This window comes from Oryzias latipes, chromosome 13 (genome assembly GCF_002234675.1).
Source record: "Oryzias latipes chromosome 13, ASM223467v1".
Classification (NCBI taxonomy): domain Eukaryota; kingdom Metazoa; phylum Chordata; class Actinopteri; order Beloniformes; family Adrianichthyidae; genus Oryzias; species Oryzias latipes.
The window spans coordinates 3,101,486-3,123,202 of NC_019871.2; the positions used below are offsets into that span (position 1 = coordinate 3,101,486).

General features: G+C 45.3%; 1 protein-coding gene across 10 annotated transcripts in view; it reads left to right on the forward strand.

Annotated features, from left to right (window-relative positions):
- Positions 1 to 21,717, forward strand: part of ryr1 (ryanodine receptor 1) — a 119,986-nt gene that overhangs the window by 42,398 nt on the left and 55,871 nt on the right. For all 10 annotated transcript variants that reach the window (XM_023961413.1, XM_023961415.1, XM_023961414.1 and 7 more), the window contains 30 exons: positions 82 to 242; positions 334 to 496; positions 569 to 655; positions 1,917 to 2,143; positions 3,569 to 4,013; positions 4,111 to 4,650; positions 4,729 to 4,929; positions 7,168 to 7,279; positions 7,361 to 7,516; positions 7,610 to 7,883; positions 7,956 to 8,073; positions 8,164 to 8,296; positions 10,402 to 10,496; positions 10,592 to 10,727; positions 10,800 to 10,983; positions 11,060 to 11,171; positions 12,185 to 12,305; positions 12,386 to 12,555; positions 12,642 to 12,862; positions 12,952 to 13,042; positions 14,868 to 15,008; positions 15,159 to 15,322; positions 15,423 to 15,501; positions 15,578 to 15,667; positions 15,746 to 15,886; positions 18,007 to 18,084; positions 18,161 to 18,236; positions 18,309 to 18,432; positions 18,503 to 18,618; positions 18,696 to 18,763. In XM_023961413.1, the coding sequence (XP_023817181.1) occupies positions 82 to 242; positions 334 to 496; positions 569 to 655; positions 1,917 to 2,143; positions 3,569 to 4,013; positions 4,111 to 4,650; positions 4,729 to 4,929; positions 7,168 to 7,279; positions 7,361 to 7,516; positions 7,610 to 7,883; positions 7,956 to 8,073; positions 8,164 to 8,296; positions 10,402 to 10,496; positions 10,592 to 10,727; positions 10,800 to 10,983; positions 11,060 to 11,171; positions 12,185 to 12,305; positions 12,386 to 12,555; positions 12,642 to 12,862; positions 12,952 to 13,042; positions 14,868 to 15,008; positions 15,159 to 15,322; positions 15,423 to 15,501; positions 15,578 to 15,667; positions 15,746 to 15,886; positions 18,007 to 18,084; positions 18,161 to 18,236; positions 18,309 to 18,432; positions 18,503 to 18,618; positions 18,696 to 18,763 (4,824 nt within the window). The remainder of the gene's footprint in view (positions 1 to 81; positions 243 to 333; positions 497 to 568; positions 656 to 1,916; positions 2,144 to 3,568; positions 4,014 to 4,110; positions 4,651 to 4,728; positions 4,930 to 7,167; positions 7,280 to 7,360; positions 7,517 to 7,609; positions 7,884 to 7,955; positions 8,074 to 8,163; positions 8,297 to 10,401; positions 10,497 to 10,591; positions 10,728 to 10,799; positions 10,984 to 11,059; positions 11,172 to 12,184; positions 12,306 to 12,385; positions 12,556 to 12,641; positions 12,863 to 12,951; positions 13,043 to 14,867; positions 15,009 to 15,158; positions 15,323 to 15,422; positions 15,502 to 15,577; positions 15,668 to 15,745; positions 15,887 to 18,006; positions 18,085 to 18,160; positions 18,237 to 18,308; positions 18,433 to 18,502; positions 18,619 to 18,695; positions 18,764 to 21,717) is intronic.

Sequence of the window (21,717 nt, forward strand, 5' to 3'; positions counted from 1 at the left end):
ATTTTACTGTTTGTTATCTAGTGGTTATGCAAAATGCCTCATTGTGTGTGTGTGTGTGTTTTTTTTTCTTGTTCGTTTAAGTATTACTACTCTGTGAGGATTTTTGCTGGGCAAGAGCCATCTGCTGTGTGGATCGGTTGGGTCACGCCTGACTTTCACCAGTACGATCAAAACTTTGACCTCTCCAAGGTGCGCAACGTCACGTTAACCGTGGGAGATGACAGAGGAAACATCCACGACAGGTCAGTACCTTCTGGGCTTTCAGCCAGAGCAGAAAGAGGTTAAACATGGACAATGGCAGCCGAGAACAATGTGTCTGTTGGCTCTCCACAGCATGAAGCACAGTAACTGTTACATGGTTTGGGGAGGGGACCTGGTCAGCAACCAGCAGACTCGTTTCAGCCAGGAGGACATGGTGGTTGGCTGCCTGGTTGACCTGGCAACGGGTCTCATGACCTTTACCGCCAATGGAAAAGAGATCAACACTTTCTACCAGGCAGGACGACGACACAGCACAGTTGTTTTTGTGGTTGTTGACTTGTGTTAACCTGAAGGTGTTTGGTTTCAGGTGGAGCCCAACACCAAGCTGTTTCCTGCTGTCTTTATTCAGCCCACCAACCAGAATATGGCTCAACTGGAGCTGGGAAAGCTCAAGGTCAGATTATTTTTTTCAGTGTCTTTTAGATCCAGTTTGGCCTGAGGGGTCAAAACCTTAAGCCTTCGTCACGTGTTACGGGTGTGTAGGAGGGGAAAAATGGTCATGTAGGCCGGGTACAGGTTTGTAGACCTCTCTGTGAATGCGTAGAGGCAAAATGTTCATTACATTTTCCTACGGACAGCCCGTGAGCGACAGGTTGTAGCAAACTTATAACTCACCTAAGGGTGAAGTAGGCGAGAAGCAGGCGTGTCACACGGATTTATCTGTTTTGCAATCCCAGCAAATCCTGCAGACACTGCAAGGAGCCTGTTAGTGCTGTTTACCTGATAAAAGCGTGATCCTTTCGTGCAGAAATTAGGAAATTACCAAGGTGAAGTTTGTGTGGACATCTTTTGAATCATGTGCATGCGGCATTAGCACGCATTCAGTAAGGAGCCAGTTCTCGCACCTTTCTAATGACTAGAACGTGGCGTAAGGACACCACGCATCAGCATCACCTGTACGCCACAAGTACATGGAACTTCCATTAGCCGTACAAATGCTTCCCAATGTACTTATCACACGGAAAACAATGGTACATTCCATTTTCACAACGTCCCTTAAGGTGGCCGTACGAGCCTCAAGGGAACTGATAGGCACACCTGTGATCCCCTTTTAAGATGCTGCCACTCATTTCTGTGACCCTCCACAGATCCTGACAACCCAAAAACCTGCAGCGCCCGGACGGGTGCATGGGACTAAACAGTCTGTCCAAACTCAATGTTTAGGATCGTCTGTAATATTACTGCCAACGAAACGAGGCGCAGTTTTCATTCATTCTAGTTAATGATGGAAATTCAGCAACGCCACGTGACCTGTTGGTTTTTATCAGGCAGCTTTGCATTATTTGATCAAACATTCATCTTTTTTGTGAGCCACAGCCATCTGGTTGGTTAGAAGTTCAGTTCTTCCGCTATGGAATCATAAAAGCACGCTGCCCCCCAAAATACTATTGGATAAAAGTATTAGCTCAACAATATAGTAACTAATACACTACTACCGGTAAGTTATTTGTTGAAAGTTTTGGAACACCCAGCAAAGGCCACGGGCGATTCAAAAAACTGGAATTCTTAAAAATTTTACCTGAGAACAGGCCACATGAAGAAAAGTCTCAGGCAAAAAACATCGATTCATCATTTGTCCGACCTGGAAGGATGCCTATTTTTGTTGGAAATAAGTAGCTTTTTCTCTTTCTCCCTCCCTCTGTCTCTGATATCAGAACATCATGCCCATCTCAGCTGCCATGTTCCGCAGCGAACGCAAGAATCCCGTCCCTCAGTGCCCTCCGAGGCTGGATGTCCAGATGCTCACTCCAGTCATTTGGAGCCGCATGCCCAATCACTTCCTCAACCCAGAGGTGGGCAAGATAAGTGAACGGCTGGGCTGGATGGTGGAGTGCACAGAACCGCTCATCATGATGGCCCTCCACATCCCTGAGGAGAACAGGTCAGATACATAAGCCCAACTCCTTAGCTTCTTCTGGAGAAGATAGAGAGCTAATTATGAAATGCTACTCTTGTTTACATTGATGTACCCATTTATAACCGGCAGTTTCAGGTCTTTCTGCCATCTCAATAAATGGTAAAGAATCCATTTTTATGTGAAAGTTTCTGGACTGAAGTCACACTTAAGCCTTATGCTAAGCCAGGCATGTGAGGCGCGTTCAAGACCCCCAGTACAGCCAGTGGTGTTCACTCTGGACAAGCAGGGAGGGGCTTCTTCTTCTTCTGCCACCTACAGTTGGAAGAGGTTTGGTGTGAAACGTCAAAGCGCTGCAAATCTCATTCATCTCAATCCAAGCTTTTTCTTTTACAGCTCTATTCCGATAAATGAAAGACTTGTTGTCATGGAACTCCAGCCGGGCACAAACCGTGATTATTATTTTCTCTCTAATGATCAATTTTCAAACGGTTGGCAACTCCGTGTCAACTCCGTGTCACTGCCAAATCTGAGTCTCTGATTGGTCAAAGTTCCACTGATTCAACTTTCAACAGACTCAGTGGCCTTGTGGTAGAGTGTCCGCCCTGTGTGCCTCCCTGCTTGACAGTGGCCACACGTTTTGTTCGTAGAGCCTGAAATCTGTCTTAAAGGGCCTATATTATACGAAATCCATTTTTTTTAGCTTTGATGTGTTTTAAAATGTTAATTAGTAATGCATCTCTGAATATTTCCGTAAAAACCTGCGCTCTGAGCACCAGCGGGTCCTCACAAAATGCACATCCATCGTTGCAAAAGTTCGGATGTTGTTTGTTTCCGTGGGTGAAAAGCAGCTGAAGCCGGCCCTAGGTTGACGTCAGAGATCAAGTCGTCTTACTTCACAGTGAGCTGTGAAAATAACTAACATTTAATTTAAAAAAATGGTTCTTTAGTGGACCAAAGGTCCTATATTATCATGTTGATGGATATAGTTTACTCTGAAAGGCTTAAGAATGGCTTGATATAGGCCCTTTTGAAAATGTGCAAAGCTACGCATGAACGTGAGAAGTTTGAACACAAGTGGCCAATGGAACGCGCCTTTCCGAGGGCGCTGTGAACATAGCTCGGACTTGAGACTTATACTCTGAGTTTTGGAAACAGTCTTTGTTTTTTCTTACTTTTAGCTCCATGACACCACCGTCTGTCCTGGGTTTTCCTAACCACAACATGCCTGTTTTTGTGTCTGCAGTAAATGTCTTCAAGAATATATTTTAGCCTTAATGAACTTGAGATCGTCTTCGGTTTGGAACTTGCAACCTCAACTGAAAATGTTGGTTCAAGCAAAATCAGTTTTTGAAACTGAACAACTTTAATGAGTACATAAGCTTCAGTCAGATGCTAGCCTCAACAGCTTGAACTTTGCATAAAGTTGATCTGTATGTTTTTTTTAAACAGATGTATCGACATCCTGGAGTTGTCAGAGCGCCAGGATCTCATGAAGTTCCACTACCACACCCTCATGCTGTACTGTGCCGTGTGTGCTCTTGGGAACAACCGAGTGGCCCACGCCTTGTGCAGCCACGTGGACGAATCCCAGCTTTTCTACGCCATCGAGAACACTTTCCTACCCGGACCCCTCCGCAGCGGCTACTACGACCTGCTCATCAGCATTCATCTGGAGTCGGCCAAACGGGCGCGCCTGGGCACCAACAGAGAGTTCATTATCCCCATGACTGAGGAGACCCTCAGTATCAAGCTCTATCCCGACACAAAGAAGTCCCACTCTCTTCCGGGAGTCGGCCTCACTACCTGCTTACGGCCAAAGCTGCACTTCTCATCCATCAACTTTGTTGGCACAGACCCTGATTTGTACACTTTGAGTCCGACTTTTCCCCTTCAGGTAGAAAACAAACAAACAAAAAAAAAAACAACAATAAATGACGTTTAAGGAGAGAAAGTCTGTTTTGCTTTACGGTTTGTCTGTTTTTGATCTGCAGGAGCTTAAAACCAGAGCCATCAGCATGCTAACAGAGGCCGTGATGGATGGAAGCCAGGCCATGAGGGATCCAGTAGGTGGCAGCGTTGAGTTCCACTTTGTCCCCATCTTGAAGCTCATCAGCACACTCTTGATGATGGGGATCTTCAACGACGAAGACACCATGCACATCCTCAAGATGATTGACCCCAATGTCTTTAGTGGAAAGGAGGAGGAGGAAGAAGGAGAAAAAGAGGAGGAAGCACCCAAAGAAGGTGAGGCGCAGGTAGATGAGGAGGAAGAGGAGGAGCTTGAGGATGAGGGTGTGGGGGAGGACGAGGAGCTGAAAGAGCCAGAGAAAGAAGAAGGGGAAGAGCCGAAAGAGGATGCAGAAGAAGGGGAGAAAGAAAAAGCAGAAAAGCTAAAGGAGGGTAAAGTGGATGGGGAAAAAGCAGAGGAAGAGAAGGAGGCAGAAGCAGTCGAAGAGGAAGCAAAGGAGGAGGAGGAGGCTCCAGAGGAAGGACTACTTCAGATGAAGCTTCCAGAGTCCGTCAAGCTGCAGGTCATTTTTAGCTAAAGTTGTTTACAATCAGCCTCTCTGGATAAAATCGCGTTGACTCCTGCAGCTTCTCTCCTGCAGATGTGCACGCTCCTGCAGTACTTCTGCGACTGCGAGCTCCGGCACAGAGTGGAAACCATCGTGGCGTACTCGGACAACTTTGTCCAAGGCGTAAAGAGCAACCAACGCGTGCGCTACAACCAGCTGATGAGGGCCTTCACCATGTCTGCCGCCGAGACCGCCCGCAAGACTCGCGAGTTCCGGTCGCCGCCGCAAGACCAGGTACCAGCTGACGAAAAGACTCTAGTACTCTAAACCCCGCTTCTGCCGGCGGCTAAACATAACTCTTTAACACCAGAACTTTACAGCATTTACATTCTTTTGACTGTTGTAATTCTTCAGCCGTTTACGCCAGTGGTCCCAAACGCCTACCAGATCCGTCCGTGGCACACTTGGTACCGGTGCACAGACAAAAACCAAATACATACTGTAATTTAGAATATTATTTGTTTTGTTTATTTTCTTCTACAGGAAGTTTTACTTTGGAAAACTTCCGGACTCTGTCCACCACATCCGTCTGTGACACAGCTCATTTGCATCTTCACGTGTCGACTACTTTATTTTTTCTTCAAAACGTTGTTTTTAAAAATAATTTGTTTTATGCAGAAGTTGTACAAAATCTCTGTCAAATCACAGATATCAGTTGAAATAAAGGTACTTTTGCACTATCTTTTTTTTATTAAATAAAAGAGCTGAAAACAAAAAAAACAAAAAAAAAAGAAAAATAAATCAAACAAAAACACAACAAAGAAATGGAAAGAAAATAGGAGACACATAAAACCGCACCAACCCTCTCTGTTAAAGCTTTAGGTTTCAACAATTGTAACTTAACATTTGCCCAGATTTCTCAGAAGAGTATATTAAAATACGCAAAAAGTAACCGTATCCATGAGATTAAAACAGGCAAAAGGAAGCCCCCAGAACAAGTGATTTAGTCTGGAAAATAATAGCTGCTGTTCGACTACTTTTCTCTGACCGCTATATTAAAAGCCCTGAGCTAACAAAGCTAATAAAAACAACAAATGTCTTCGGAAAGTTTCTTTGAGAAGAAAGGAGCCATTGAGTTTAGTTTAGTTTAGTTAATTGTTTAGCAACACATAAAATACACAACAAAGATTTGTGAAAAGAAAATCAAGTACAGTGCAGGAAGAGGCAAACAACACACACAACTTAATCAACGCCTCCACCCACAGGAAACACATATTTAAAAAAAAAGAAAAAGTAACATATAAAGAAATACAGAAAAAAGTCACAATACATATACCAGTAGTTCACAAGTAGCAGAATATGTTTGAAAACAGCAATAAAATCTGTAAATATGTATTTACGATCTATAAAATAACACATGGTTTTTGACTTTAAAGAAAGAAAGTTAACAGACAAAAAAAAAAACAGATTTTCTGGGACTGTTGTTCCCACGGACCAAACCTTCTTTGCATAATATGCGGCGACTGACTCTCTGATGTTACACCTACGCTAAGAATAAAGGTGCAAAACACGGGGGATTCACATTCAGTATTCTATTTAGAAAATATCCGTTTTATAATGGTTGTTTTGTTTTATTTTGCTCTATTTATTTATTTATTTGCTCTATGTATCCGTCACACCGTGAAAGTGGGACGCAGTTGAAGTGAGCCTCCACTTCAAAAGGGGAATCTACATCACGTTTGAACAGGTCCCACACAAAAGCCTGAGTTTAAACCGGCTGCAGATATTTTACAGAGAAATAAGTCAATAAAATAAAAATGATGATTTGTGGGAACTTGAAAATGTAAGAACTTTCCTAAAGAACAGCTAAATCTAGCAGGCCCGTGATTAGAAACTTTAGCACAGAAGATACTCCTCTGTGTTACATAGAAATACACCACAAGTCAAGATTTACTTAAAACCCAAAATCTGATCAATCTTTTTGCCCTGACAGATAATCTGAGCTGCATTCTCAGTGTTGTAATGTCATTCTATAAAAAAAACCCTGTAATGTTGATTTTTTACAAACAACTTCTAAAAATCAACAACTTTTTTTTAAAATGAATCGTCATCATTTGTAAAATATCTGCAGACAGTTTTACTTTTTCTTTTTTTTTTAAACAAACTTTTCTTAAATCGGAAGCTTAAATAAAATAAGACACTGGCTTCGGCTGCGCTTTGACCGGTCTGTGAAAATGTTGTCTGACATTTAACCGGTTGGGGACGCCTGGTTTCTGCAGCGGGTGTCATTCCAGCGAGAAAAGCTGCTTTGCGCCAATATGCAACATTTTACAGTTTATGCAATCGGCGTAAACCGCAGCATCTTTTCCCCGCTTCAGAATCCGATGGATTCACATTAAATGAGCAAGGTAGTTGGAAGAGTGTGTCGTAACTGACAGCTCCGTGTGTTAAAAAGGTCAAAACAAAAGCCTACAATCGAGGGAAGAAAACTGACCACAGTTTGAGATGTTTTTCTCAATTTTCTCCTTTTAGGTTCTTTTGCTGACCAATTTCAAAAACTGTCCAGAAGACGAGGACTGTCCGGTTCCTGAGGAGATTCGGGACACTTTGACGGGTTTCCACAACGACATCCTGCTTCATTGCGGTGAGAAAATCGTTCGTTTGCGTTTTCCGCTCTTTTATTTTTCACGTTAAAAACAGATTTGATGAGTTTTGGGCTTTGCAGGCATACACATCGAAGAGGAGGTAGTGGAGGAGGAGGTTGACACCTCACTGCGAGGAAGACTTCTCAGCCTGGTGGACAAAGTGAAGAGCTTACGCAGGAAGAAGGAGGAAGGAGAGGAGGAGGAGAAGCCAGAAGTTGAAGAGGAGCCCAAACTCAGTAAGATCAAAATTCTATTGTCCGTAACCGCAGAGTTGTCTTCTGATTTGAAAACGCCTCTTGGATGGTTCCCTCCTCGTTCACCTCCTTCAGGCACTCTGCAGGAGCTAATCTCCCACACCATGATCCACTGGGCCCAGGAGTCCTTCATTCAGAACCCCGAGCTGGTCCGGCTGATGTTCAGCCTGCTCCACAGACAGTACGACGGCATCGGCGAGCTGATCCGCGCCCTGCCCAAAGCCTACGCCATCAACGCCGTGTCCGTCCAGGACACCATGGACCTCCTGGAGTGTTTGGGGCAGATCCGCTCGCTGCTCATCGTGCAGATGGGTCCAGAGGAGGAGCGGCTTATGATCCAGAGCATCGGGTCAGTCAGTGAGGGGTCGTTTCTGAACCGCTGCTTATTTTTTTACTAAAATTGTATGTGCAATTTCTTTAGGAATATCATGAACAACAAAGTGTTTTATCAACACCCCAACCTGATGAGAGCTTTGGGTATGCACGAAACCGTCATGGAGGTGATGGTCAACGTGTTAGGAGGAGGCGGAGACTCCAAGGTAACTTTTGGCTGACGTTTCTTTGGTTGTCATGCACTGATCATCTGGTTTCGGGCAAAACACGTCAACGTTTTGTCTGTTTCTCTACAGGTGATCCGATTCCCTCAAATGGTTACCAACTGCTGCCGCTTCCTGTGTTACTTCTGCCGCATCAGCCGGCGGAACCAGCGCGCCATGTTTGACCATCTGAGCTATCTGCTGCAGAACAGCGGCATTGGCTTGGGTCAGTATGAGGCCTCGCATGAAGTTCAATGTGGTTTTAAGATGACCCTCCAGCTGTTTTCTTTTGTCAGAGAACAGCGATGGAGTTCAAATGTCGCACTACAAAAACAGCCGCTTAGAAAAAGGTCCACAATTCTTCCCCATTAGGCAGATTTTCTTAAAGTAAGTAGGAAAATCTGCCAATGGGACATCAAACAATGTCTTGCCAAGAATCCATATTCTTAGAAAAAGCAGACATGTTTTTTCAAACTAAGATTGTTTTGCTGTTGAAAAACTTTCTCGATAAGATTATTGTTCCTGCAAGACAGAAAATAGGACAGTCTTCTTGTAACAAGAAGCCTTTTACTTTCCCAAGACTCAGTTTTTGCTGTGAACTCTCTGCAGTCCAACCAGTCCTGGACTATGTCTGAATTCCCACCCTAACTACTATAAAACTATCTAGTGTTACTATGTAGTGCCCTGAATTTGAAAAGCAATTCGGACACCACGCTCACTAGTTTCTTTTTTATGTTTTTAAACGGCGGATATGACATCTTCATATTCACAAAGTTAAAATCTCATTGATATGAGCGTTTTGCGACAATTATTTATGAGTCCACTGTCTTCTGAAGAGAAAAACGTCAATGGTTTATTAAAAAAACACATTTAAATAAATTTATTTGGCAAAAATTGTTCCGACGCAATGCATTGTGATCTATATTCGCCGATCTAGTGAGCATCGATGCACTCTGGTTTTTCGCAGAGACTTCTGGGAAATTTCCAGGGCACTGGATTTGGGAATTGTTGACTACAAAATGGGAACGCACAATGTAGTGCACTATATAGTATTAGTGAAGGAATTCGGACACAACGCTGGTTTTTGTAGGACTGTTCAGGAAAAACACCAGTAACTGTTTAGAAGCATGGAGGTCTTGATAAACGCAGGAGCTGTGTGAGTCATCGAAAACGGCAACGTGACACGGGCGCCATGTTGGAGCTGGACGGCGTCAGTAAGCAGTGATTGGTCTGAGTCGGTCTGAGCCAAAGACAACCACTCTGACCAGTCAGGAGTGAGCTTGTTGGAAGGCCACGCCCCTACCACTGGTAAAAGCAGTGAAAAATCCATCAAACAATTTAATTGTTGGACAGCAGGCTCCACCCACTTTTATTGAGGCACCTGATTGGTCAGTTTATAATTTGAACTACAGAAAAATATCATGAAAAAAAACAAAGATTAATAAGAACATGTTAAAAAAAAGGTACTAAAGCAAGAAAGGTTATGACTGAGTAACAGCTGTTTATTTCCTCTATAGAAGTCTATGGGACTTTTGGCTTTTTGGGGCCAGCGGGTACTTCCTGTTTGCAACACCAAGGGGGGGCGGGGTCAGTCAATCTAGTTCTCAGACATGGTCAATGATCCAGAGCTAAAGTAAAGTTTTACATGCCATTGCTGTGTCACAATTCAGCATTAGAGGGGAAAAAAACGACATAAAGGACTAAAATATTTTCATGTGGACATCTTGAAGCTGAACACTAAAAATACAGACAGAAAGTCTGACCGTTCACCTATTCAATGCTAAATTACCTGTCATAGTTAAACTATTCTGCCTTGTCTCTGAACATTTGTACTTTAATACAGCATTTTTTTTAAAATCAGTTTTCATTAAGCATTTTTTTAATCTTAATTAATTGCCTCTTTTATTACTGTTTCACTTTGTTACTGCTTTAAAACCTATCGTTTCATTAGTTGGAATCTGATTAATTTTCTTGCTGATACAAAGATGAGCGGCTCAACAACGCTTTATTATTTCTAACTCTGATATTCAAATTTTATGTTAATTGGCTTAAGAAAACTTGAAAAAGAAAGTCCTATTAAAGCTGCTAAAAAGTGGCTAAAGTTCTTGGATAAGCGCCAAAAAAAAATCTAATTTCAATTTTGTTCTGATTGCGAAACATTAAATTAATATGACTAATGACCCAAAAGTACAAAAATGACCTGAACTGGGAAAAGCATGGAACTGAAGGTAGAACCACTTCTGCCTAAGTGAGTAAACTCAGCCCCAGTTTTCTGCTGTTTGACTGTTCTGTGAAATGACCGTTCTGCCTGCTTCTGCTCTCTCCGCTCAGGCATGAGTGGCTCCACTCCTCTGGATGTGGCTGCAGCCTCCTGCATCGATAACAATGAGCTGGCGTTGGCTCTCCAAGAGCAGGACCTTGAAATGGTTTGGAAAAAAATACAAAAGCACAAGATGATAAAAGTACAAGAGCACTCACAGAAATCCACATGAACTCCTACCGGTGCCCTCATGTGATGCAGGTGGTGACCTACCTGGCTGGCTGTGGACTGCAGACGTGTCCGATGCTCCTGTCTAAGGGATACCCTGACATTGGCTGGAACCCCTGTGGAGGAGAGAAATATCTGGATTTCCTCCGCTTTGCTGTGTTTGTCAACGGTCAGCGAGCACCAGCATGATTCAATCATTTACATTTTGACTGGTGCTCCTTTACACTGGCATACTTTGCAGGAGAGAGCGTGGAGGAGAACGCCAATGTCGTGGTGCGTCTTCTCATCCGTCGCCCCGAGTGCTTCGGCCCGGCCCTGAGGGGAGAGGGTGGCAATGGTCTCCTGGCGGCGATGGAGGAGGCCATCAAGATCTCTGAGGATCCGGCAAGAGATGGTCCAACCGTTAAAAAAGACAGACGCTTCATGTATGTGCTCCTCCGCTCATGCACACGTATTGATCAGCTCTGTTTGGTCCTGTAAAGTCTTCTCTTTCCCGCTAAGGTTTGGTGGCGAGGAGCAGCATGAAGAGAACCGTGTGCACCTGGGAAATGCCATCATGTCCTTCTACTCAGCTCTCATTGATCTGCTTGGTCGCTGCGCTCCAGAGATGCATGTAAGAAAATATGTTTATAGACGTTAATCTCACTTCCTCCTCTGTGCCGTTTTTAAACCTACGTTAGGGAAGCCGGCACACTTTTTTGTCAAATCTTTTCATTCATTGGCTTGGACAGTTGAATCTTGCTGGTATTGGCAGGAAATGATTCTGGCACGACCTGAAATGCCGTAGGTTGTTCTACGCATCTGATGTATGTGTATGACGTATCTGATGTGGAAAATGGAGCCCTGAGACTAAAGAGAGAAGGTTCCGCTGGACTCTTTTTTATGGAAAGGAAGCTTCTCCTTCCACACGTCACCTTAAAGACCCACTCCGATCATCTTTTGGTCAATTTTCAAAGCGTTCCCGGTGGTCTGTTAATTATTGTAATGCCGTTTTTAGCCAAAAACCTGTGCCGTTTTCAGGACATAGTTTCTGCAGAGCGGCAGGAGTTTATTAAAAAGTCACCTCTGAGATGTGGGTGGGACAGTTGGCTTGGAGAAACTCTAACCCTCCCTTCCCTGCCCATCACCTTCAACCGAGAGCTCTCTGTTTACACGCTGTCCCACTTACTTACAGCCCCTCGCACCCCAAACCTTACATTACCCACAAAAACAACGAGCAATATTGGCTTTTTTTTTTTGTCCGCTCCTGATTCACAACAATTTGAATAAAATCACATGTGGTGAAAAAGATTAACCTGTGAATCGGCTTAAGCCAATGGGTCACATGCCAACCAACTTTGTCCGGTCTATGGATTGTATTATTAATTTCTTTGGATTTCCGTCAAAGGAAAATACCAACCTATACATCATCTCATATAGTTTTGGTTTGAATTTTTCATTTCATGGTTTAACAGACACTCGTTCTGTGGGTCGGAGCAATGTCCTTGAGTGAAGTTAACTTTGTGTACGTCGATGATAGTGTCGTCTGCTTTAGTGGAGTGTTTCTGTTTTAATAGCAGCTTTTGAAACTTCTAGAGACTTTGCAACGATAAGATCACAACACCCCACACTTTTCTTCATTCACAGTTAATCCAAGCAGGAAAAGGTGAAGCTCTCCGTATCAGAGCCATTCTGAGGTCGCTGGTGCCCATAGAGGACCTGGTTGGAGTCATCAGCCTGCCTGTGCAGATTCCCGCCTATGGCAAAGGTGAGAGCCCCACCTGGAACCATTCCTCTGCTGCGGTATGTCATTTAGTGATGAAAATCTGTGGCCTGCTCAAACCACAGATGGTCAGATCATTGAGCCAAAGATGTCTGCGAGTTTTGTGCCAGACCACAAGGCCTCCATGGTGCTGTTCCTGGACCGAGTGTACGGCATCGACAATCAGGACTTTTTGCTCCATGTGCTGGAAGTTGGCTTCCTGCCTGACATGAGAGCTGCTGCTTCCCTGGACACAGTGAGATGCATGCAAACAAGAATCTCTGCCTGCGGAACGTTGAAAGTTGGCGTCTGTGAACAGTTTGTCCGTTTTGGGGATTTCAGGTAGCATTCAGTACGACTGAAATGGCCTTGGCACTCAACCGCTACCTCTGTTCAGCTGTGCTGCCCCTCCTCACCAAGTGCGCCCCCCTGTTTGCTGGAACGGAACACCGAGCCATCATGATCGACTCCATGCTTCACACCATCTATCGCCTGTCCCGCGGCCGCGCCCTGACCAAGGCGCAGAGGGACGTCATCGAAGAGTGCCTCATGTCGCTCTGCAAGTCGGTGCCGTCGTCTTCCGGTTTAATCTTTGTTAGATGAAACACAAAGAAGACAAAAGTTTCTAAATGCACATTTGTGATGTCTGCAGGTACCTCAGGCCCTCCATGCTGCAGCACCTGCTCAGACGACTGGTGTTTGATGTTCCCATTCTCAATGAATATGCAAAGATGCCCCTGAAGGTTTGTCAGCCAACTAACTGGTGGTTTCATTCTAATCGAAGCCGATTCTCAGCGCCAGTCAGGGAGGATGTTTACCAAAACTTTTTAAAAAGGCAGATTTTGTTGCTTCGTTTCAGACGTGTCAGTCACTTGTATTTAGTTTTGCTGTGCAGTTCCAGCCAATCCTCCTGGATAGGAGTATATAAGGCCCGTTTTTTTTTTTGCTTTCAAAAAAATATATTTGCGTGTGTAACACATATGTTTACATGCGTTGTGTTTCATCTCGCTTTTTCCTTATCTTTGATTTCGCGCTCACAAGTCTCAGTTTAGCCATCGAACATCCTGCTGATTGGTCTGGATTCTATCCAATCAGGTGTCTCAGTTTTGTGTTGACGATGCTTGGAAGCAGAGGACTTTGGACTTTGAATCGGTTCTGTTCGACCGGGACTCTGCAGTCTTCAAACTATCTGGCTCGTTTCTTTCTGAGTAAAACCCAGAAGGAGCAGCAAAAATCAAACGTAGCGTAGCGACCATCGTATTTTAAAGGTCTGCAGCTGAACCTTTGTGTCCGTCCAGCTAGGAGTTATATTACCATTAAGATTTCTATCTGAACTATAGCGTTTTTAAGAAGAAAGGTTGAAATGTTAAGACAAAACAGCTTTTTTTTCCTGAATAATTTTGTCTTTTACTTTGGACAAAAGTGAAACGACTAACTAAAAATGAGACACCCTCTGGAAATTAACATTAAACGTTAAAAAAATGCCATTTCTTCTGCTAAACACATGATGTCCACTTTGGTGAACCGTCATTCCTTTATTTATTACTGCTGTTAATCTATTCCAAAACACTGTTGAGCAGCATAAGACAATATGTGCTTAAATTCTTTTTTTCGTTTAACAAACAGATCTTAATGAAAATCTAACTTTTTAAAATGATTAAAAATTAATTTTTGATAAGCCAAAGTGGTAAAATCGAGGGTAAAAACAGCCGGTTCGTCCTCGGTAGCAGAAACCATGTGGATAGATTTGATTGGATAGAATCTAGACCAATCAGCAGGCTGTTGGATGGCGCATATCTCACGCTAAACTGAGACTTATAAACGCAAAATCAAAGATAAAGATAGACGCATGTGAAAAGATTTGTGTTGCAAACGCAAAAATACTTTTTGAAAGCTAAAAAAAATGTTTTTGAAAGCAAATCCTTAATGTTTCCATTTGCTATTTAAAAAGTCTTGTTTGTAGCATTGTGGCATGAATATCACTTCATAGTTTGGCACCAGACAAACTTCATACGGTACCTATCTCTGGGCATCGAGTCCCAAATTTAGAGATTTCCTTGTGATTCCTCTGTGAATTCAAACCCACAACCCACCTGTCACTTGGCAGACACTCTTCCATGTGGCAGGTGTGTTGGTTATGGTTTACCTCTGTAACTTTTGCTCTGTCCTAATTCCCTCACTACTCATTACCGAGTGAGCGATAGCGGCAGTTTGCCATTTGTTCAGGGTGTCCAATTCCACAATTTCCAAAATCCAGTGCCCTGGAAATTTCCCAGAATTCTCTGCGATAAACCAGGGTGCTTGACTGGTGAAAATAGACCCACAGTACATAGCATTTAAAAAAAAGTTTTTTAATTTATGATTTATAAATAATTCCTGTTTTCACTATGAAAACACATCTTTGTAAAATATTTATATCTATTTTGTTTTTATGTCAGCAAATAGTTGATGGCATATTTGTGACGAAATAGCATTAAAGTCCAGGACACTGGTTAGTCTTGCATGACAGAGTCTTTTGGGTATTAAGGAGGTCTTTATATTAAACATGTTTCCCATCATGCCTTTCAGCTGCTAACTAATCACTATGAGCGCTGCTGGAAGTATTATTGTTTGCCAAACGGATGGGCGAACTTCGGCGTGACGTCAGAGGAGGAGCTGCATCTTTCCCGGAAACTGTTCTGGGGAATCTTTGAGTCGCTGGCACACAAGGTGAGAGAGTAATGTCCCTTTACTTTTGTAAGGTTTTCTACTTTCATTTCTTCTCTGTTTTTTGGGACCCCTCTTGTTGACAGATGAAAAGGACTTAAAAATAACAGAATCTGTTGGAAAATGCAACTTTCTTCTTTGTTGTTGCTTCAGAAATTTGATGCAGAACTTTTTAAAATCGCTATGCCCTGCCTCTGCGCCATCGCCGGAGCCATTCCTCCCGACTATGTGGACGCCACCTACTCCTCTAACACCGAGAAGAAAGCTTCAGTCGATGCCGAAGGCAACTTTGATCCCAAACCAGTGGAGACCACCAAGTGAGTGCAGAGGGAGCCTCTGGTGCACAGCGAGCCGCAGAGCCAGCTGTCCGTGCTTCAGAACCTCCTTCAAAGTGGCTTCATGGTTTTTCTCTCACAGCACCATCATCCCAGAGAGGCTGGACGCTTTCATCAACAAGTATGCAGAGCACACTCATGATCGCTGGGCTTTTGAAAAGGTCAGACTCCAAAGATCCTTTTTTAAGGTTTTGAACTTACTTTGACACCGTCTGAGTGTTTAAACGACGCTTTCAGATCCAGAACAACTGGACCTACGGAGAGGTGTTGGACGAGAACGGCAAGACTCACCCGATGCTGCGGCCGTACAAGACCTTCTCTGAGAAAGTGAGGATGTCTGATGACCTGGCTGCGTCTGGAGGAGCCATCCTTGGCTCCTTTTGGTGACTTTAATCTGCTTTTTAGGACAAGGAGATCTATCGCTGGCCCATCAAGGAATCCATCAAAGCCATGCTGGCGTGGGAGTGGACCTTGGAGAAAGCAAGGGAAGGGGAAGGAGAAGTGGAGAAGAAGGCCACTTCACAGAAGATCTCCCAAACTGCTCAGGTACTGAAGGAAAACGGCGGGAAACGGTCAGAAAAACACAACTTTACCAGGAACTGTAGGAGACTAAAATAATATTTGTGAGGGGATTTATGTTTCCCTGTTTATAATGAAAAATCCCTTATCAGTATGGACTCCCTATAACAGTAAAATCTCAGTAGACTGAACAGTTTTAATCACAATTGTCATCAAGATGGAGCGAAGGCCGAATTCTTCCCCTACCCCTCCGGCTTCTCCCCATCCCTCCAGTTGTAGGGGCAGTTGGAGAGATGGGGATCTCCGAGATAGTTTTTTGAATGGGAATACAGGGACACTGAGCCCCCGCCGAGAGGGTAATCCACACCGCACCGCGTTGTGAGAGAAATGCATTTCTTCACATGTGTGCACAGAGGTTAACATGTAAATGTAAGTCATTTTGTTTTAGCATGACCTTAAAGCTATAAAACCGATGTTGTCATACATTTTTCGACTATTGGCAGCTACTTGCTAACGGCAATTATTGATGATGTCATCGAGTGGGAGTGACGTTGGAATTCGAAGACACTGTTTATCTATAACTTTCCGTTTGGAGGATTAATTGTAAGGGTAAGGGGAAGCTGTAGGGGAAGAATACGGATTCGGCCAAAGAATTTGACAGAATTTAAATCGACTTTAAACTAAATTTTGGAGAAAGTGATTCAATGCATGAAAACCAGCTCAGCTGAAATAAAAAATGTGGGTACAAAACAAGAAAAATTACAAAATAATAAAATAAGGTTTAAATAAAAATAATACCAGAAAAAATGAGTGTATGAATGAAAACAGTCTTTTAATTGAATGAATGACTTACATGTTTTCTGTATGCTTAACTGCAAAAATGACCACAATGACACTTTGCAGAAAACATCTTTGTTTTCTTTAAAGAAGATTCTAATCAATATATTTCTAGAAATCTGAAATAGGTTTGATGCAGCTGTGTTTTATAGTTTTTTTTAATTGTATTACTCCATTATTTAAATGCAAAAAATTAACAAATTAAATGAAACCTAAAAAAGTCACTGTTAGTTTTAGGACACAAGATAGCAGAAGAAGTCTACAAATATCAAAGAAAAGCTATGTTTGTCTTCATAAACCCTGGAGATAAAGTATTTGTAGTAAACTATTGGTCAAACAAAAAAAAACTTCATCCTAAATATTTAACCCAACCAGATAAACAAGTTTGTGCTTTTTGATTGCTACTGTAAAAAGGTAGGTGTGGTTTTTAGTAGGACAGATACCCCATGGTTGCCACCATCTTGGTTTGTTGTGACCAAACCTCAACTTTGACAAAAATGAGCATCTCCATGAACATGCTCAGTAAGGACACACCTGTCAATCAAAAGACCACACTCAAATTCCTGAAAATTTTTGGATCTCAAATATCGAAATATAGAAAGAAGTGACCTGTGCAGCTGTTATGAATGGGAGCGTGGAGCCACTGCAGTTCTCTGCTGTAAATTAGCATTGGGATCTTCTGAACAAAAGCGGGGATGGGGGTAGGTGGGTGTGGGGGGGGGGTATCCCTGGTGTGGACAGATTGCCCCACTTAAGTATCAAGCCAGGTTTCTACTCCACATCATATTATGAAATCGTTTTATGCGTGATTATGTTGTGTGTGCGTGTGTAAGGGGTTTTTTTTTGGGGGGGGGGGGGGGGCATTACAATGTATTTTTTTTTCTTTGTCCTGCTTTTGGTTTTTAAAATTAACAAATGTTGTTTTATGTTAAGCACTTTGAGTTACGTCAGTTGGAAAGGTGATCCACAAATACAGGTTAGATTGGATTTGATTTGATTTGATTTGATTTGATTTGGTTCGGTTTGGTAAATTTGAAGGGTTGTAGACATGGGTGATGGACCTTATGGTTCCGGAAGCTCTGGGCGCTGTCTCATCTGGACACAGTTATTTCCTCCTCCGTGTTGTTGGTTTAATATAGAAATCAAATTTCTGATCGTTGAGTGTTTCTGGAATTCAAAAAATCCACAGGTTTCAACCGTGATCAAGAATCAGCCCAACGTCAGAACTTAACTCCATGATCTGGAGATCCCTCTTGATTTTGGTCTAGATTCCCAGCATTTCTTGTTAAATCTTTGTTTTCTGTCCTTAGGCCACCTATGACCCCAGTCACGGCTACAACCCTCAGCCAATAGACATCACCGGGATGGCCTTGTCCCGAGAGCTGCAGGTACGCTTGCTCCTGCTGTGTTTCTTCAGAGCTGCTGAGGATCAGACAGATTGATGGATGTTTCTTCTCCATTCAGTCCATGGCAGAGCAGCTGGCAGAAAATTATCACAACACCTGGGGCAGGAAGAAGAAGCTGGAGCTGCAGGCCAAAGGTGAGACCTCGTCATCGTGTGGCTTTAGGTGATGGTGACCTGCTGATTCTGAGAGTCTTGTGCTTCTGGAAGGGGGAGGCACTCATCCCCTGCTCGTGCCTTATGACACCTTGACGGCTAAGGAGAAGGCCAGAGACCGGGAGAAGGCCCAGGACCTGCTGAAGTTCCTGCAGCTCAATGGATACGCCGTGACGAGGTAAAGGCCTCTCAGTCTCCTTCATCTGTGTGCGGCTGTACGCCCTACTGAGCTGGTCCTCCACCCTCAGGGGTCTGAAGGACATGGAGCAGGACATTTCCTCCATCGAGAAGCGATTTGCCTACGGATTCCTCCAGAAACTTCTCAAGTGGATGGACATCGCTCAGGAGTTCATTGCACATCTTGGTATGGTAACTCCCTGCTATTCTGTAGATTTTCCTTTGATCTCCTCATCAACGAGTGACGACCTTTTGTGGTTCCAGAGGCTGTGGTCAGCAGCGGTCGGGTGGAGAAGTCACCACACGAACAGGAAATCAAATTCTTTGCCAAGGTGAGCTTCTTTAGGCTGTAGTGAGGCTGGATATTGACTGGGCTTGGCTTAGGAGGAAACAGCTGAGCTTTTTTCATTTTCCCTCTGGGGTGAAACCATTGACTGTTTATGAGAACTGGAGTGACTCCTCCCCCTGGCGATCCAAACAGGAAGTACTGGCTGGCTCCAAGAAGCCAAAATCCCATAGACTTCTATATAGAAATGAACAGCTGTAACTCAGTCATTCTATTGGTCAGAATAACCATTCTTGATCTGATACCTTTTTTAAAATCTTCACGTGTTTAAATTTAATTTTTATATTAGTTACTGAACTAAATTGTTAGATGATCCACATTTAATGATCAGAGGTAATAGTGGATATTTCTTCAATCTAGGCGATCTAGGAAACAACCCGTAGACTTTGTTCATGCGACGCAATGAGAGATGCCGTTTCCCTAGAAAAGCGCAGGCTTGGTAGCTGCAAAAAAAAACTGACCATTTGTGGTGCGACAACACGTCGCACCACAAATGGTCAGTTTCTTTTTTTTTTTTTTTTTTTTTTTTTTTAACTTGTCCTGTCCAACAGCTAGGCAAACAGATGAGAGCTGAGGGCCTCTTGTGTTGGACATATTTTATTTTAACAAGAGGGGTTATTCATCTTCAGACAAACCAAACCAAAGGTATGTCTGAATAAACCCCTTTTGTAATTGAGGCCAAAATTTATTAATTTCAATCATGTTTGAAAATCTTTGGTGTTGGACCGGACGGAAAAGGAAAGAGGGGAAGAAGAGAGAGGGACGTTAGAGAGAGGGGGGGTAGGAGGGTGATAATAGGAGGGGAAGGGGGTAAGACCATGAAGCAGCATAGAGCAGACAGGTTTACTGGTTGTTTATCGTTACGGTACGGTTCAAATGTAGTACAAAAAGGGCGGGGCCTGTTCACACACACTCAAATATTATTAACACACCTGCTAGCCGCAAAAATGTCCACATGTCAACATGCACACAAAACAGATAGTGTTCACGAACGCATACCTATGCCTTTAAACCAACTAGTGTGAAATCTTTCATTCATTCAATCATGCAAACTATTAGTGCAAAGGTGAGCTAACACCTGTGCTCAGGTGAGTGTTTATGTTCTTCTAAAATGGATGGTGGAATGTGAAAAGAAGGAGGAGGAGCGCCCAGCCACCCCCACACCCATACCCCCCCCGCAGCAGCAGCGGCAGCCGGAATTCCCCCAACGCCACACGGGAACAGGCAGGGAACAACCGCCCCCCGGGCGACCAAGACCGCCACCCAGGCCAGGGCCAGCCGGACCGCCGCGAGGCCCCCAGAGCCAGAGAGCAGGGAGGCGCAGAGGGAAAGAGAGCGCCGCCCCAGCCAAGCCAGGAAAGCAGCCCCCCGCCGCGCCGGAAGAGCCCAACGCAGGGCCCCACCGGAGAGGGACGCCCACAGCCCCAGACGAGCACCCCACCACCACCCAGGAGTTCCGGGCATCCCCCCGCCCCGACCCCAGGTACGAGCCAGGACCCCCCAAGGGAGACCCGCTCCGCACTCCAGGCAGCCACCCACCCGGCCCACGGTTGGTCCAGGTAGGAGCAAGGCAGGGGCCCGCCGCCCCCGCCCAGGAGGGGGGAACCCCGGGGAAAAAAGGGCGGCCCACAAGGGATGTTATAAATATGGCCCGACCAGGCTCGGCCATGTTGGAAGTTTGGCGGGGCCCAGCGCCCAGGGGCAAGGACCAGGACCCACCCCCCAGGGACACGAACACCCCCGGCTCAGGTGTAATATGAACCCCCCCAATGGCGGAGAGAGCACCGCCGGGCCCAGGGAGCCGGCACCCAAGGGACACGGCCGCCATCGCCAAGGGGCCCGCACCCCCCACCAGGGAAGGGGTAGGGGACAGATGGACCCAGGTCCCACCTTCCTTGTAAAATGTGTGTGCGTGTATGGGTGTTTGAGAGGGTATTTGTGTGCATGTGTGTGTGTTTATGTTTGAATGTATATATTGAAGGGGGAGGGGTGTGTGTACTAAGGGGGGTGCAGTTAAAATTGGCGAGTAGGGCACTAAGGGGACATCTCCTGATTACTCACAGTGATGTCCCCTCACCCTCCACACCAAGGGGCCCTAAATGTCTAAGGTGCGGTTAAAATTGGCGGGTAGGGTGCCAGGAGGACATCTGCTGCTTGCTTGCAGTGATGTCCAAGCACCCCCCCTACCAAGGACCCTACATGTCTAAGGTGCAAATAAAACCGAAAGAGGGGGGGCCCACTCCATACGGCAACCATAGGAGGGGGCCACTCCCAAGTAGCCCCCCCCCAAGGCGCATCGCAGGCTAGACCCCCCACCCCCTCACCCTAATATGAGGTTATATAAGGAAGGGGGTAAGTTGGGGACAGCTGGTAGACTGTCCCCCGGTGGTCAAACAGCCGTCCCCCAGCCCACCCCCAGCAAAGGGGCCAGGGCCACCCAGCCCAGGGGCCCACCCCCGGAGGCGCCGACACCCCAGGCCCGGCACCACCCACCCCACACAGAGAGAGAGGAGCCAGAAAGCGTCGCCCCCCCCCGGAGCAAGCCCAGGCCCCCACCCCCAGACGCCGGCCGTAGAAGAGCTCTGGTCAGGCCTCGACGGGACCGAGGAGGCCAACCGGCCGAGGCAACCACTGATTGCCTCAGCGGAGACCCCGACCCGCTAGCCCCCCCGACCCGTACTAATAATGGGCCCCCCCTCCCCCCCAGAACGCCCCCCCACAGGACAGGGCCGACAAGCCCCCCACCCCACCCCACCCCAGACCCCGCAGCCGAAGCGGGTGACACCCAGAGCGACTGGGGGCCCCGAGAGGGTTGTCCCGTCCCGCCCCAGAGCCAGGGAAGGGCCGATCCCAGCCCCAGGTGCAGATGGGCAGCCCATCCGGCGCCGCTGGGCCCCCCCCACCCGAGCAGGGCCCCCCGCCAACCCCCCCCAGCACAGG